At 43.1% G+C, this 15,563-nt stretch overlaps 1 protein-coding gene across 2 annotated transcripts in view; it reads left to right on the forward strand.

The window, feature by feature from the left end:
- The window catches only part of LCA5L (lebercilin LCA5 like), a 41,947-nt gene extending 28,144 nt beyond the window's left edge, over positions 1-13,803 (forward strand). For both annotated transcript variants that reach the window (XM_086341976.1, XM_086341943.1), the window contains 4 exons: positions 3,969-4,053; positions 7,373-7,479; positions 7,645-7,762; positions 12,974-13,803. In XM_086341976.1, the coding sequence (XP_086198102.1) occupies positions 3,969-4,053; positions 7,373-7,479; positions 7,645-7,762; positions 12,974-13,704 (1,041 nt within the window). In that variant the 3' untranslated portion in view covers positions 13,705-13,803. The remainder of the gene's footprint in view (positions 1-3,968; positions 4,054-7,372; positions 7,480-7,644; positions 7,763-12,973) is intronic.
- Positions 13,804-15,563: the final 1,760 nt, after the last annotated feature.

Raw genomic sequence — 15,563 nt, forward strand, 5'->3', positions numbered from 1 at the left:
GTTCCTCTTTGCTTTCTGCCATAAGGGTGGTGTCATCTGCGTATCTGAGGTTATTGATATTTCTCCCAGCAACCTTGATTCCAGCTTGAGCTCTGTCCAGTCTGGCATTTCACATTACATACTCTGAATATAAGTTAAATAAGCAGGGGACAATATACAGCCTTGACATACTCCTTTCCCAATTTTGAACCAGTCTGTTGTTCCATTTCTGCTTCTGTTTCTTCCTGACCAGCATATAGGTTTTACAGGAGACAGGTAAGGTGGTCCGGTATTCCCATCTCTTTAAGAATTTTCCACAGTTTGTTGTGATCCACACAGTCAAATGCTTTAGCATAGTCATGAAGCAGAAGTAGATGTTTTTCTGGAATTCCCTTGCTTTTTCTATGATCCAATGGATGTTGGCAACCAGTTGATCTCTGGTTCCTCTGCCTTTCCTAAATCCAGCTTGTACGTCTGGAAGTTCTTGGTTCATGTACTGTTGAAGCCTGGCTTGAAGCATCTTGAGTATTACCTTGCTAACTTGTGAAATAAGGGCAGATGTACCATAGTTTTTACATTCTTTGGCATTGCCCTTATTGGGAACTGGAATGAGGACTGACCTTTTCCAGTCCAGTGGCCACTGCCTAATATATCTTTAAATTACTTAAAGAATAGCTTTCTCAAATTAAGTTTTTCCCCTAGGAACATAAATTATTAGAATGAGTTAACAGCTTGATGAATATGCATTATAATTAGAAAAATTAAAACTCTATTTACAAAACTTCTGTTATCATTTTTTATCTCATCACATGAAGTAATAGTATTGTACCTTGTTAACACTTTCAGTTCAGTTCAGTTCAGTCACTCAGTTGTGTCTGACTCTTTGCGACCCCATGAATTGCAGCATGCCAGGCCTCCCTGTCCATCACCAACTCCCAGAGTCCACCCAAATCCATGTCCATCGAGTCAGTGATGCCATCCAACCATCATCCTCTGTCATCCCCTTCTCCTCCTGCCCTCAATCTTTCCCAGCATCAGGGTCTTTTCAAATGAGTCGGCTCTTCGCATCAGGTGGCCAAAGTATTGGAATTTCAGCTTCAACATAAGTCCTTCCAATGAACACCCAGGACTGATCTCCTTTAGGATGGACTGGTTGGATCTCCTTGCAGTGCAAGGAACTCTCAAGAGTCTTCTCCAACACCACAAAATAGTGTCAAGTGAAATATGTCAAACAGAGAAAGACAAATACTGTATGATATCACTTAAATGTGGAGTCTAAAAAATACAACAACCTAGTGAATATAACAAAAAAGAAGCAGACTCATGAGTATACAGAACAAACTTGTGGTTAACAGTGGGGAGGGAAGGGTGGAGGGGTACTATAGGGGTAGGAAAGTAGAAGGTATAAACTAAGCTACAGGGTATAAACTAAGCTACAGCTCGATAAAGGACAAAAATGGTATGGACCTAACAGAAGCAGAAGATAGAAGATACTAAGTAGAGGTGGCAAGAATACACAGAAGAACTGTACAAAAAATATCTTCACGACCCAGATAATCATGATGGTGTGATCACTGACCTAGAGCCAGACATCCTGGAATGTGAAGTCAAGTGGGCCTTAGAAAGCATCACTACAAACAAAGCTAGTGGAGCTGATGGAATTCCAGTTGAGCTATTTCAAATCCTGAAAGATGATGCTGTGAAAGTGCTGCACTCAATATGCCAGCAAATTTGGAAAACTCAGCAGTGGCCACAGGACTGGAAAAGGTCAGTTTTCATTCCAATCCCAAAGAAAGGCAATGCCAAAGAATGCTCAAACTACCACACAATTGCACTCATCTCACATGCTAGTAAAGTAATGCTCAAAATTCTCCAAGCCAGGCTTCAGCAATACGTGAACTGTGAACTTCCTGATGTTCAAGCTGGTTTTAGAAAAGGCAGAGGAACCAGAGATCAAATTGCCAACATCTGCTGGATCATGGAAAAAGCAAGAGAGTTCCAGAAAAACATCTATTTCTGCTTTATTGACTATGCCAAAGCCTTTGACTGTGTGGATCACAATAAACTGTGGAAAATTCTGAAAAAGATGGGAATACCAGACTACTTGATCTATCTATTGAGAAATCTGTATACAGGTCAGGAAGCAACAGTTAGAACTGGACATGGAACAACAGACTGGTTCCCAATAGGAAAAGGAGTACATCAAGGCTGTATATTGTCACCCTGCTTTTTTAACATATATGCAGAGTACATCATGAGAAATGCTGGGCTGGAAGAAGCACAAGCTGGAATCAAGATTGCTGGGAGAAATATCAATCACCTCAGATATGCAGATGACACCACCCTTATGGCAGAAAGTGCAGAGGAACTCAAAAGCCTCTTGGTGAAAGTGAAAGTGGAGAGTGAAAAAGTTGGCTTAAAGCTCAACATTCAGAAAACGAAGATCATGGCATCTGATCCCATCACTTCATGGGAAATAGATGGGGAAACAGTGGAAACAGTGTCAGACTTTATTTTTCTGGGCTCCAAAATCACTGCAGATGGTGACTGCAGCCATGAAATTAAAAGACGCTTACTCCTTGGAAGGAAAGTTATGACCAACCTAGATAGCATATTCAAAAGCAGAGACATTACTTTGTCAACCAAGGTCCATCTAGTCAAGACTATGGTTTTTCCTGTGGTCATGTATGGATGTAAGAGTTGGACTGAGAAGAAGGCTGAGCGCCGAAGAATTAATGCTTTTGAACTGTGGTGTTGGAGAAGACTCTTGAGAGTCCCTTGGACTGCAAGGAGATCCAACCAGTTCATTCTGAAGGAGATCAGCCCTGGGATTTCTTTGGAAATAATGATGCTGAAGCTGAAACTCCAGTACTTTGGCCACCTCATGTGAAGTGTTGACTCATTGGAAAAGACTCTGATGCTGGGAGGGATTGGGGGCAAGAGGAGAAGGGGACGACAGAGGATGAGATGGCTGGATGGCATCACTGACTCGATGAATGTGAGTCTGAGTGAACTCCGGGAGTTGGTGATGGACAGGGAGGCCTGGCGTGCTGCGATTCATGCGGTCGCAAAGAGTCGGACACAACTGAGCGACTGAACTGAACTGAACTGAACTGAACTGAAGCTACAGGGAAACACAGTACAATACAGGGAATATAGCCAATATTTTACAATAAGGAGTATAACCTTTAAAACTTGTGACCACTATACTACACCTGTAACTTATATAATACTATATATCAACCATACTTCAATTTTTCTCAGAAAACCAGGGTGTCAAACCTTTTGTTTTGCCAAGACTTAAAAAGTCAGCACTGAAATCTCAAGCTAAAGAGCAGTATTTTTGTTGCAGGTCCCACCCACCCTGCACTGGCTGTACAGACAAAACTTTCTGTGATGAGGACAGTGTTCTCTCTCACTGTCCAACCTTGTGGTCACCACTCTCATGCAGGACTGAGCAGCCACAATACAGGTCATGTGACTCTCAGAACTAACTATTTTTAATTCTACTTAATCCAAGGAGCAACATGACTAGTGGCCACTGCATTGCACCACAAAGGACAGTAAACTTCTTAGAGTAGACCCAGGGAATAGAAAAAAATACTGTGAAAGAATTTGGCTTGCAAACTCTTCAAAATATTGTCTGAGTCACAATGGTTTATCACTCTGTTTAAAAGCTAGTGCTTTTTTGGGACTTCCCTGGTGATCCAGAGGCTAAGACTCCCCAAAGCAAGGGACCCAGGTTCAATCCCCAGTCAGGGAACAAGATCCCACATGCCACAACTAAGACCCAGTGTGGCCAAAATAAATAAATATTGTTTTTAAAAGAACTAATTTTTTTTTATGTTGGGAATGATATACGATGACATGGCCAATTTCTTTTCCTGTTAGAGCTTACCAAGCTCCTCACATTAAATAGTTTTTTACATAAAATGAAGGTTGATAAAAGTAAACACTTATAGAAATATTGGTATTGTGGTTCTTTATAGGAGAAGGATCGAGAGCTTGAAATTAGAAACATCTATTCTAACCGGATAGTCGGAAATTTACATGACAAAGAAGATTATCCAAAAGGTAAAGTGTGTTTCAATTAGTTTTGCTTGAAATCTGTTTTAAAATGTGTAGTTAAATTTTCCTAACTAATATCATCAAGATAATGGACATTTTTAAAAAATTTTATTTATTTAATTGGAGGCTAATTACCTTATTGTAGTGGTTTTTGCCATACATTCACATGACTCAGCCATGGGTGTACATGTGTCCCCTATCCTGAACCCCCCTCCCACCTCCCCCACATCCCATCCCTCAGGGTCATCCCAGTGCACCAGCCCTGAGCACCCTGTCTCATGCATCGAACCTGGACTGGTGATCTACAAATCATCCCACCCTCGCCTTCTTCCACAGAGTCCAAAAGTCTATTTTTTTAAAAAATCATTTTGTTAGGCACTGTAATGTAATATAGAATAATGAAACCGCCCCATGGTTGAAACAGCTAGAAGAAAACAGAGATGCAGTCCTCCCCCATCATCGGCTCAGTCTTATATGTCCTCACTCAGGTGAATGAGGGGATAACTTGCAGTTTAATGCAAAATGTCTGCCAAATACTGAACTTTCTAGGTAGATCTGTCATCCAGTGTGTGGATTTTTTGTTTTGTTTTCTGTTTGGGTTTTTTGTTTTTGTTTTTGTTTTTTTTGTGGAGCCTCATGGCATGCAAGATCCTAGTTCCCAGACCAAGGAAAGGAACTCACACCCCTGCAGTAGAAGCACCAAGTCCTAACCACTCACTGGACCACGAGGGAAGACCTATGTAGATTTTTAAGGTTAACTTTATTTAGGTACCTTTGGCTCAGATGATAAAGAACCTGCCTGCAGTGCAGGAGACCAGAGTTCGATCCCTGGGTTGGGAATGGCAACCCACTCCAGTATTCTTGCCTGGAGAATTTCATGGACAGAAAAGCCTGGCAGGTACAGCCCTTGGGTTGCAAAGAGTCGGACACGACTGAGCAGCTAACACTCTCACCTCAATACAGTGGGTTTCCTGGGTTGCTCAGTGGTAAATCCACCTGCCAATGCAGGAGACAAAGGAGAGGCAGGTTCAATCCCGGGGTCAGGAAGATCCCCTGGAGAAGGAAATGGAAAACCCACTGCAGTATTCTTGCCTGGGAAATCCCATGGACAGAGGAGCCTGGCAAGCTACAGTCCATGAGGTCGCTAAGAGTCAGACACAACTGAGTATGCATAAACCTCAATGCAGTGCATCCATTTTAAGTGTGCAGTTCAGTGGGTTTTGACATCCGCTTATACCCATGTAACCATTACCTCGATCTAGATGTAGAATATGGCCATCTCCTCAGGAGGTGCTCTTATCCCTGGCAGTCAGGTCAGGGATCCTCCAGCCCCAGCCCAAAGCCACCTCTGACTTCCCTTCAGTCACAGTTGTTCAGTTTGCCTGTTTTACAGATTCACAAGTGGGATTATACAGCAGGTCCTCTTTTGTATCTGTCTTCTCTTGTTCAGCATAGTGTGTTTGAGACTCATCTATGCTGTGCTATTTTCATTAGTTTGTACCTTTTTATTGCTGTGTTGTGTTTGTGTTTCATCGTTCAGTCATGTCCGACCCTTTGTGACCCCATGGACTGTATGTAGCCCTCCAGGCTCCTCTGTCCATGAGATTTCCCAGGCAAGAATACTGCAGTGGGTTGCCATTCCTTTCTCCAGGGGATCAGGAGTACCTTTTCCTTCAAGACAGGATGTACTTACTCACTCCCCAACCCACCCTTGACAGACAAGACCTTCCAGCAAGATTCTGCTAAGAAGAGAAACAACAGAAACACTTACCTCTTATTTTGCTAGAGGAAGTAACTATGTGTTTACTTTTCTTTTTTTTTATTTTATTTTTAAACTTTACAATATTGTATTGGTTTTGCCAAATATCAAAATGAATCCACCACAGGTATACATGTGTTCCCCATCCTGAACCCTCCTCCCTCCTCCCTCCCCATACCATCCCTCTGGGTCATCCCAGTGCACCAGCCCCAAGCATCCAGTATTGTGCATCGAACCTGGACTGGTGACTCGTTTCATACATCATAGTATACATGTTTCAATGCCATTCTCCCAAATCTTCCCACCCTCTCCCTCTCCCACAGAGTCCATAAGACTGTTCTATACATCAGTGTCTCTTTTGCTGTCTCATATACAGGGTTATTGTTACCATCTTTCTAAATTCCATATATATGTGTTAGTATACTGTATTGGTGTTTTTCTTTCTGGCTTACTTCACTCTGTATAATAGGCTCCAGTTTCATCCATCTCATTAGAACTGATTCAAATGAATTCTTTTTAATGGCTGAGTAATACTCCATTGTGTATATGTACCATAGCTTTCTTATCCATTCATCTTCTGATGGGCATCTAGGTTGCTTCCATGTCCTGGCTATTATAAACAGTGCTGTGATGAACATTGGGGTACACGTGTCTCTTTCCCTTCTGGTTTCCTCAGTGTGTATGCCCAGCAGTGGGATTGCTGGATCATAAGGCAGTTCTATTTCCAGTATTTTAAGGAATCTCCACACTGTTCTCCATAGTGGCTGTACTAGTTTGCATTCCCACCAACAGTGTAAGAGGGTTCCCTTTTCTCCACACCCTCTCCAGCATTTATTGCTTGTAGACTTTTGGATAGCAGCCATTCTGACTGGCATGAAATGGTACCTCATAGTGGTTTTGATTTGCACTTCTCTGATAATGAGTGATGTTGAGCATCTTTTCATGTGTTTGTTAGCCATCTGTATGTCTTCTTTGGAGAAATGTCTATTTAGTTCTTTGGCCCATTTTTTGATTGTGTTTACTTTTCAAGGCAACAATCTCTTTGCTTTTGGTTTATAATCCAGAATAACAGCCAGCAGAGATGATAAAATCAAACATGGGGTTATTTAAATAGGATAAAACCTCTGAGGAAAGTGGCTACCAGATTTAGAAGTCGTGAACTTTAGCATGGGTGATCTAACCATTGATAACCAAGAGCTCTGACGCAGGAGACATGGTGGTGCCCCTCTCGCAACTGCAGAACTATGCTCCTGAACCTCTCCTGCCAGCACGGGCCGCTGTGTCCTCCCAGAGCAAGGCCCACCCATCCTCATGCCTGCTTGTATGGGTACCACTGTGATACCCATAACCTCCGCGGCCCAAAACAGGACAAAAATGCTGACGTGGTAGAGGAGAAAGTGAAACTGGCAAATGTTTGATATTTACTGAACATCTTTAGAAAATGTCTAGTATACTTTGTTTCGTTATTACATTACCAACTTCAGTTGTTATTTTCTATTTAAAATCAACATTGCTTCCAAATGCAAGCTATGCTTCTTACATATATTGAATGTACCTGTTCTGTAGTTTCTTCAACGAAGTCAGTACAAGCAGACAGGAAAAGTTTTCCATTTATAAGTATGCGACACCAGGAAACCCAAAAATCGGAAGATGTTGCGTCTTGGACAACTAAGGTACAGCAAATTTGAGTTCTTGAAGTGTCTAATTACACATACTTTTGCAAACATAGGCTTTACACACTCGTTCTATACAAAAAGTAGTTGTAGTCATCAAATAAAGCACAATTTAAAATTATCTCTACCACCAAAAAATATTTTTTGCCACTTTTCTAATTATAGAGCAAAAAGACAACAGGAAACAATGGTCATAAAGAAAAATCTATTGAAATAATCCATGCAATGCCTCCCTGTATCACCAAACTACCAAACCAAGAGGATTCCAAGAGAAAATATGAAGGTAATTTTAACAACTAGTAAAAGTCTCCTTTACACTTTGTTTTTTTAAGTTGTGAATTACTCACTGTGTGTGTGTTTAAAAGTATACATAAAACAGATGTGTTCAGTTGAGAGAACCGTTATAAACACCTGCATAGCCACTACCTTGTTTAAGAAACAGAACATGAGCATCCCCTGGGACACCCTGTGGGCCCTTCATAACCATAACGTTCTTGCCCTGCCCCATCACCACCACCAAAAACAACCTCGACATTCCATTTTCTGCCACAGCTCCCAAACCTGTGTGTATCCTAAACAACATATTCACTTTTGAAAAACTGAGTCTCAAACCCAAACCCAGCTGAATTAAGGAAAGCACCGCCCCTGAAGAAGATTCCAGAGCAGGCAGGCTGGACACAAACTGGCTGCAGCTTCCCTGAGGGCACAGGGCCTGGCCAGGGTCAAGGTCACTCACAGTCCTGGGGGATGGGGACCCATAAGAGCCAGACACGTGGCAGGGTTGCTCTGCTGGTGCAGGGAGAGGCCCTGTGCACTGGGCTCTGGAGCATTCTCATCCCACCCAGGCTGCAGACATCACAGGGGGAGGGACGCCTCCACCAGGCTGTGGGCCAGTCAGGATGGACCAAGGACGCTAGAGGCTGGGGAGTTAGCTAGCAGAGTCTTGGTGATGCCAGCCCTTAAGGTTTAAGCCCTTGGCGTCAGGCCTGGTGGTGCCCTTTGCCTCTGTGGTCCAGGGCACAAGGTCACAACCCTTCCTGCTGGTTCCTCCCCCCTTCTCCCCCTCCTCCCTGTGTCCTTCTGTAATGAATGCCATCCTGGACAAGGAGCAAAACCTCTACTGGCTTTCTGAGAAACAGGTGCACATTAGGCAACCCTGTGCACCTTTCCCTGGGGATGTCATGGTTCTACCCTAAACTTGGTTAGTAATGGACTGGCAAGAAAATTCTAGGCTGAAGATCATTTTCCTTCAGACTGTTGAAGACACTCCCCCATTGTTTCCATGTTAAATTATTGATATAGGGGCATCTGGGGACCCTCCACCCAGCTGGGCAAGCACAACCCCCTGGAAAGAGCAGCCATGGGAAAGACCTCCCAGGGGGGCCTCAGGGCCTCGGGCAGTGGGCCTGGAGAGGCCACATCTTAGCTGTGGGGCCCAAGTGGCTTTATTTTCCTTTTGTACTGTTTATTTAGTTGGCCATGCCAGGTCTTAGTGGCAGTATGTCCAACTCTTTGTGACCGCAATGGACTATAGCCTTCCAGGCTCCTCTGTCCATAGGATTCTCCAGGCAAGAACACTGCAGTGAGTTGCCATTTCCTTCTCAAGGGGATCTTTCTGACCCAAGGATCAAACCTCGATCCCCTGCTTTGCAAGCATATTCTGAGCCACCAGGAAAGCTTTATTTTCTTTTTGTAATGTTTATTTATTTGGGTGGGCTGGGTCTTAGTTGCGACATGTAGGATCTAGTTTCCTGACCAGGAATCAAACCCAGGCCTCCTGCATTGGGAGTGCAAAATCTTAGCCACTGGACCACCAGGGAAGTCCCCAAATGACCTTGCTGCTGCTGCTGCTGCTAAGTCGCTTCAGTCGTGCCCGATTCTGTGCGACCCCATAGTTGGCAGCCCACCAGGCTCCCCCGTCCCAGAATGAAGTTTAAACAACCCCCAGGTCTGGCTGCACCACCTGGAAAGCCACTGCTCCAGTGCAGTAAATACTGGTATTGTTTACGTTTTCCACCTGTTTTTAGTCCATTTTGGTAATGGCTCAGAAGATAAAGTATCCGCCTGTACTGGTATTGTTCATGCTTTCCGCCTGTTTTTAGTCCATTTGATAATGGCTCAGAAGATAAAGTATCCGCCTGTACTGGTATTGTTCATGTTTTCCGCCTGTTTTTTAGTCCATTTGGTAATGGCTCAGAAGATAAAGTATCCGTCTGTAATGCAGGAGACCTGAGTTCAGTCTCTGGGTTGGGAAGATCCCCTGGAGAAGGAAATGGTAACCTGCCGGCTCCAGCCCCGGCTGATCCAGGGAATTCGAACGGGAGACGGCGTCAGCGAGTACACTGGCTTTAATTAAATATTAATCAAAGATATAAAGAGTAATAGAATAAGGATAGCTCAGTAGGAAAATTCAGTGGAGGAAAGAGGCTGAGTAACTTGGTTTATGCGGAAAACCAATAAAACTTCGAGACAAGAAGTTTGCACCACTTACGTAGGCCACAGGCGTCCTTCCGTTCTCCTGTGGAAGAGGAGACACTGAGGCCTCCCCGGATGGATCTTAGAAGCCCAGGCAAAATTAGTAAGCTTGGCGGGGCTCCGCTCTCCAGATGGGAACTCAGCCAGAGGTTGAAAGAAAGAATGACATGGGGAGACCAAGCTTTGGTGAGCAAGGCCCGTAGCTTTATTTTCAACAGGGGCTTTTATACCATAAGTTGTACATAGAGGATAATAGAGGGTGTGAAATCATGCAAAGTCAGCAGTCTTTGATCCTTATCAAAACCAGGGTTTCTTTTCTGCAAACTTACCATATACAAATGGTTTAGGTGATTTACATCATCTTCTGGCCAGAAGGCCTATTAACATTTTATGACTCTTACAAAGGTTTGTCAACCATAAGGCTTATTTTCTCTAAGAGTAATTATTTTAAAGTTTGGCGCCATCCTCCGAAGGTGTTAGATAAAGTTGCATTCCTATAGGGCAGAGGTGCAGTGGGTTTACAACAAAGGAAAGAATTTATTACCTTAAGGGTCTAAAGTTGCTAACACCAAGGCCACTACTTATTTTTCCTACATACCAACTATATTAATTAATATACATTCAAGGATACAATACAGGGGATGTGGAAACTTGGCAGCAAGCATTGGCTCATCAATGAAATCTTCTACTAGTTTTATTCTGACAGCTTCTAACTCTCCGAGAGGCTCTAAGCTATTTGAATATCTTAAGCTTCCCGTGCCTCTCACGGTTGGGAGACTGTAAACTATCATATGCATAGCTGTAGGAGTCCGGGTAAACTTGTCAGGCAAGTTAGAGAGCCATCTGACGGGTTTGGATTTAAACACTCCTATTATGCCCAGGAACTTTATTAACTGGAGCTGTAAGTTAACCCTTTATCAGAGAGAGCAAGATGGTGGTGGGGGAGAGCCCCCCGTAAAGTCAGAGGTGAGAGCACAAAGCAGTAAAGTAGGCAGACTCTGGTTTTGGGGGTAGATGCTCGAGAATATCCAGGGGAACTCCTGAGGCTCGATCCCACCTTTGCGTATGCCGAGCCTCCTTCCTCATGACCTTTGCCATGGACGGAGTTCCTCACGCTGGCTCCTGGCAGTAACCCACTCCAGTGTTCTTGCCTGGAGAATCCCATGGACAGAGGAGCCTGGTGGGCTACAGTCCATGGGGTTACAAAGAGTCAGACACCACTGAACAACTAACACACACACATATTGTCCTAGAAATTTTCTTCATTTGCTTGACAAATATTTTCTGAGCATATACTGTGTGTCTGGGACTGTTCCAAATACTGGGGGAAAATGCCGCGCCCTCGGGATCCTGTGCCCTTGGGGAGATCGGCAGTGACGAAGGGCAATGGGTATGAAAAAGAGGGTCCAGACTAAGGAGGGGGTGGTGAGGGGGGGTGGAGGGAAGGACGAGGTTGAGTCCAGACAGCTCAGGAGAGACCAGTAAGGACATGACCTACTCCTGGCACAGAATGTCCTAGGGATACCAGGGCCAGAGGAGGAGTCATACAAAGGCTGTGGCCTCCAGGAAGGTCCCCAGGAGCTGGAACCAGCTGGAGCAAAGGAGGGAGCAGACCCACTTCTGCTCCAGAAGGAGGCCAGGAGGGGGCAGGGGAGGCAGGGGAAAACAAGCATGTTCCCCCTGTGGTCTCAAATGTTAACATTCTCATCAGGTGTTATAGGGCATAACATTAGCAGTTATTTACAAGTCATTATATGTTTGACTAGCTTCTAGGCTCACCGTTAATTCTTGAAACATACTACTTTCTCCTCCCAGTATTTTTTTTTTCATTTTCCTAGAGTGTAGGTAAATTATTTTATTCAAGAATTTATTCCCATGAGAAAACATTTCAACTCTCTGCATACCCAACTGTGTCCCCATTCTCCCTCACAAACAATGGCCTCGCTGAGTGGCTGGCAGGGAGTGATGCTGTTTCCTCAGAACCCATGCAGGTCTGGTCCTGGGACAAGCAGAGGGCTGCACAGAGGACTTCCTGGGTGCCTGGGGAAGAAGCAGCAGAGGAAAGAGCATCTCTACACTCGACGGTGTTCTGCAGTTGTCTCTTCTGTCAGCACATGCTACCTTCTCCTTCTCTATAATTACTGCCCAGATTGCACAGCCCCACGTGTTCTTGGGGGCTTCCCAGGTGGCACTAATGGTAAAGAATATGTCTGCCAATGTCAATGCAGGAAACATAAGAGACTGGGTTTGGTCCCTGGGTTGGGAACATCCCCTGGAGTAGGAAATGGCAACCGACTTCAGCATTCTTGCCTGGAAAATCCCATGGATGGAGGAGCCTGGGGGTCTACAGTTCTTGGGTCCTAAAGAGTTAGACACGACTGAAGAGACTTAGCATGCATGCACTTGCTCTAATTGATTCAACCAGGACTCCTTCCAGGGATATTCAGGATGTTTCACTCTTACTAAATCAGGCTACAGTGAACATCCTTAGACACACTTTTGTATATTTTGGTAGGCTTTGGTTCTAAAAGGGAAGTTGTTGGGTCTAAGGGCATGCTCACCTAAAATTTTGATAGATATTTCCAAATCACCATCCAAACTACCTACCATCTTACTCATCCACCAATGGGGAACAAAAGTTTCCATTTCCCCATATTCTCACCAGTTCTGAAAATTACTTGCCAATTGGATGAGTGAAAAATACTCTCATTGTTTTTTAATTGGCACAACCTAGCTGGTGATGTTGAACATCTGTTATAATATATTGGCAAAGTTTATGAGCATCATTTTCTTTTGGCTTCATACTTTTCACTTACCTGGTATGTTCTAAAAAGTATAACATCTCAGACTTGCTAATAGCACCTTTCCCTGTATTCTAGGGTTGTATGCATTACTTTTATTTCCTCTTTGTCATTTTAATGTGCTTGTCAGGAGGTGTAAATAAGAGTGCTCAACATGCCATCTTGAAACAAATCTATTAATTTTAAAGATCAATAAATTGACCATTTTTCTACTACAGATTTATCCAAGGAAGAACAACATTTGGAAGCACAACCATCTCTGAAGAATACTGGACAACAGAGATACAGAACAGAAAATCAAGAAAAGAAGATCACTTTAGTGAAAGAAGAACAGGAACTACCACCAAAAAGAATTGAAGTAATCCATCCCGAAGGGGAAGGTGGTCAGGAAGATGATACAGAAAAATACAAGTTTAAAAGAAGTCCAGAAATCAGTGACATGGGTGATATGCCAGATAAAAATGCTGCTCCACATATCAAAATACCCTTCAGACAAAGAAAGCATTATTCATTCACGGAAGCAATCGAAAACCTGCATCACGGGCTTCCCGCCTCAGGTGGGCCGGCCAACGCAGGCAGCACGAGGTACCCTCATAGCACAGGCAAGCACCACAGTCACTCGGAAGAAATGAAGCTGGAGCATCCTGCCATCGCCTACGAACCCTCCTTCGCTAAATCTTACAGAACAAAGGCAAAAGACACAACTTTCAGGGAGAAGAAAAGCAATCTAATGGAGGAACTTTTTGGATCAGACTATGTCTTAAAAAACAACCAAACAAGTACTACTGTTATGAAAGAGCCCGAGGAGACTTTGCAGAGTACGAAGATACATCATCTACCCACTAGCCAGGCGTCCGCCAGCAATGCTTTTGGAGATTCTGGAGTAACTGTAGTAAATTCTATTAAGTCATCTTCACCCACAGAAGGAAACAGAAAGATAATTATTTAAATATAATCAGTATCCTAACCCACTCTGGCTTTATGGGCCTTTAGTCTTGTAACTTTAATGTGTGTGTTTTCAATACTTAAACTGATTTTTAAAAATTAAGGTTTTGTTTTATTTCTAATCTAATTTTAAAAGTCCACTGTATATTAGCCAATTACATTTCAAATACAAAATTACATCTTTTTTCCTACAACTGAAACATGTCCACTATCGTTTGGAAGACTAATTCATTATATTATTTCAATATTCCATAGGGCTCCATAGCTAATAAGTCTAAGTTAGTCAACCCAAAACATACACATCTCATACCTGTCAGAACCTTATCAGGAATCAGACTGCATTGTAACTTAAAAACATGGAAGCAGCTCTGAAAGAGAATATAAGAAATCTCTCTTTTTTTTTTTAAAGAAAAGACAAAAAAGCACATTGATTACCAAGCTTGGTTTTATGAAAATTATTTTTGAGCATCTCTTATTCAGGTAAACTGGGTATCCAGTATCCTGCCCTGGTTGTTAACACTTTCCTCAAGTACACCCAAGAGTCCATATTTTTTATTTATATGTGTTTAATACCTGTAACTTAACCCTTTTTCTATCAATCTTTAACAGTATATTGTAATAATTAGTGTCCACTGGGTTAGCTGCTCAGTCCTAATGAATATATTGATTATACTTAGAATATTTTATATTAGGACTATACAGAGGAGACTGTACTCCCAATGTTAATTAACTTACCTTCATTCATAATATCAGTTCAGTTCAATTCAGTCGCTCAATCATGTCCAACTCTTTGTGACCCCGTGGACTGCAACACGCCGGCCTCCCTGTCCATTACCAACTCCTGGAGTTTACTGAAACTCATGTCCATTGAGTCAGTGATGCCATCCAACCATCTCATCCTCTGTCATCTCCTTCTCCTCCTGCCTTCTTTCCCAGCATCAGGGTCTTTTCCAATGAGTCAGTTCTTTGCATCAGGTGTCCAAAGGATTGGAGTTTTTAGCTTCAACATCAGTCCTTCCAATGAATAGTCAGGACTGATTTCCTTTAGGATGGACTGGTTGGATCTCCTTGCAGTCCAAGGGACTCTCAAGAGTCTTCTCCAACACCACTATTCAAAAGCATCAATTCTTCGGCACTCAGCTTTCTTTATAGTCCAACTCTCATATCCATACTACTGGAAAAACCATAGCCTTGACTAGATGGACCTTTGTTGCCAAAGTATTGTATGTATAAGGGTAACTTATTTTCCACCCTTATGGCAGAAAGTGAAGAGGAACTAAAAAGCCTCTTGGTGAAATTGAAAGAGGAGAGTGAAAAAGTTGGCTTAAAGCTCAACATTCAGAAAATGAAGATCATGGTATCCAGTCCCATCACTCCATGAGAAATAGATGGGGAAACAGTGGAAACAGTGTCAGACTTTATTTCTGAGGGCTCCCAAATCACTGCAGATGGTGACTGCAGCCATAAAATTAAAAGATGCTTACTCCTTGGAAGGAAATTTATGACCAACCTAGATAGCATATTCAAAAGCAGAGACATTACTTTGCCAACAAAGGTCCGTCTAGTCAAGGCTGTGGTTTTTCCTGTGGTCATGTATGGATGTGAGAGTTGGACTGTGAAGAAGGCTGAGCACCAAAGAATTGATGCTTTTGAACTGTGGTGTTGGAGAAGATTTTTGAGAGTCCCTTGGACTGCAAGGAGATCCAACCAGTCCATTCTAAAGGAGATCAGCCCTGGGATTTCTTTGGAAGGAATGATGCTAAAGCTGAAACTCCAGTACTTTGGCCACCTCATGTGAAGAGTTGACTCATTGGAAAAGACTCTGATGCTGGGAGGGATTGGGGGCAAGAGGAGAAGGAGACG

This window comes from Bos grunniens, chromosome 1 (genome assembly GCF_055505025.1).
Source record: "Bos grunniens cultivar Pamir isolate PY7600 chromosome 1, Bosgru_T2T1.0, whole genome shotgun sequence".
Taxonomy (NCBI): Eukaryota; Metazoa; Chordata; class Mammalia; order Artiodactyla; family Bovidae; genus Bos; species Bos grunniens.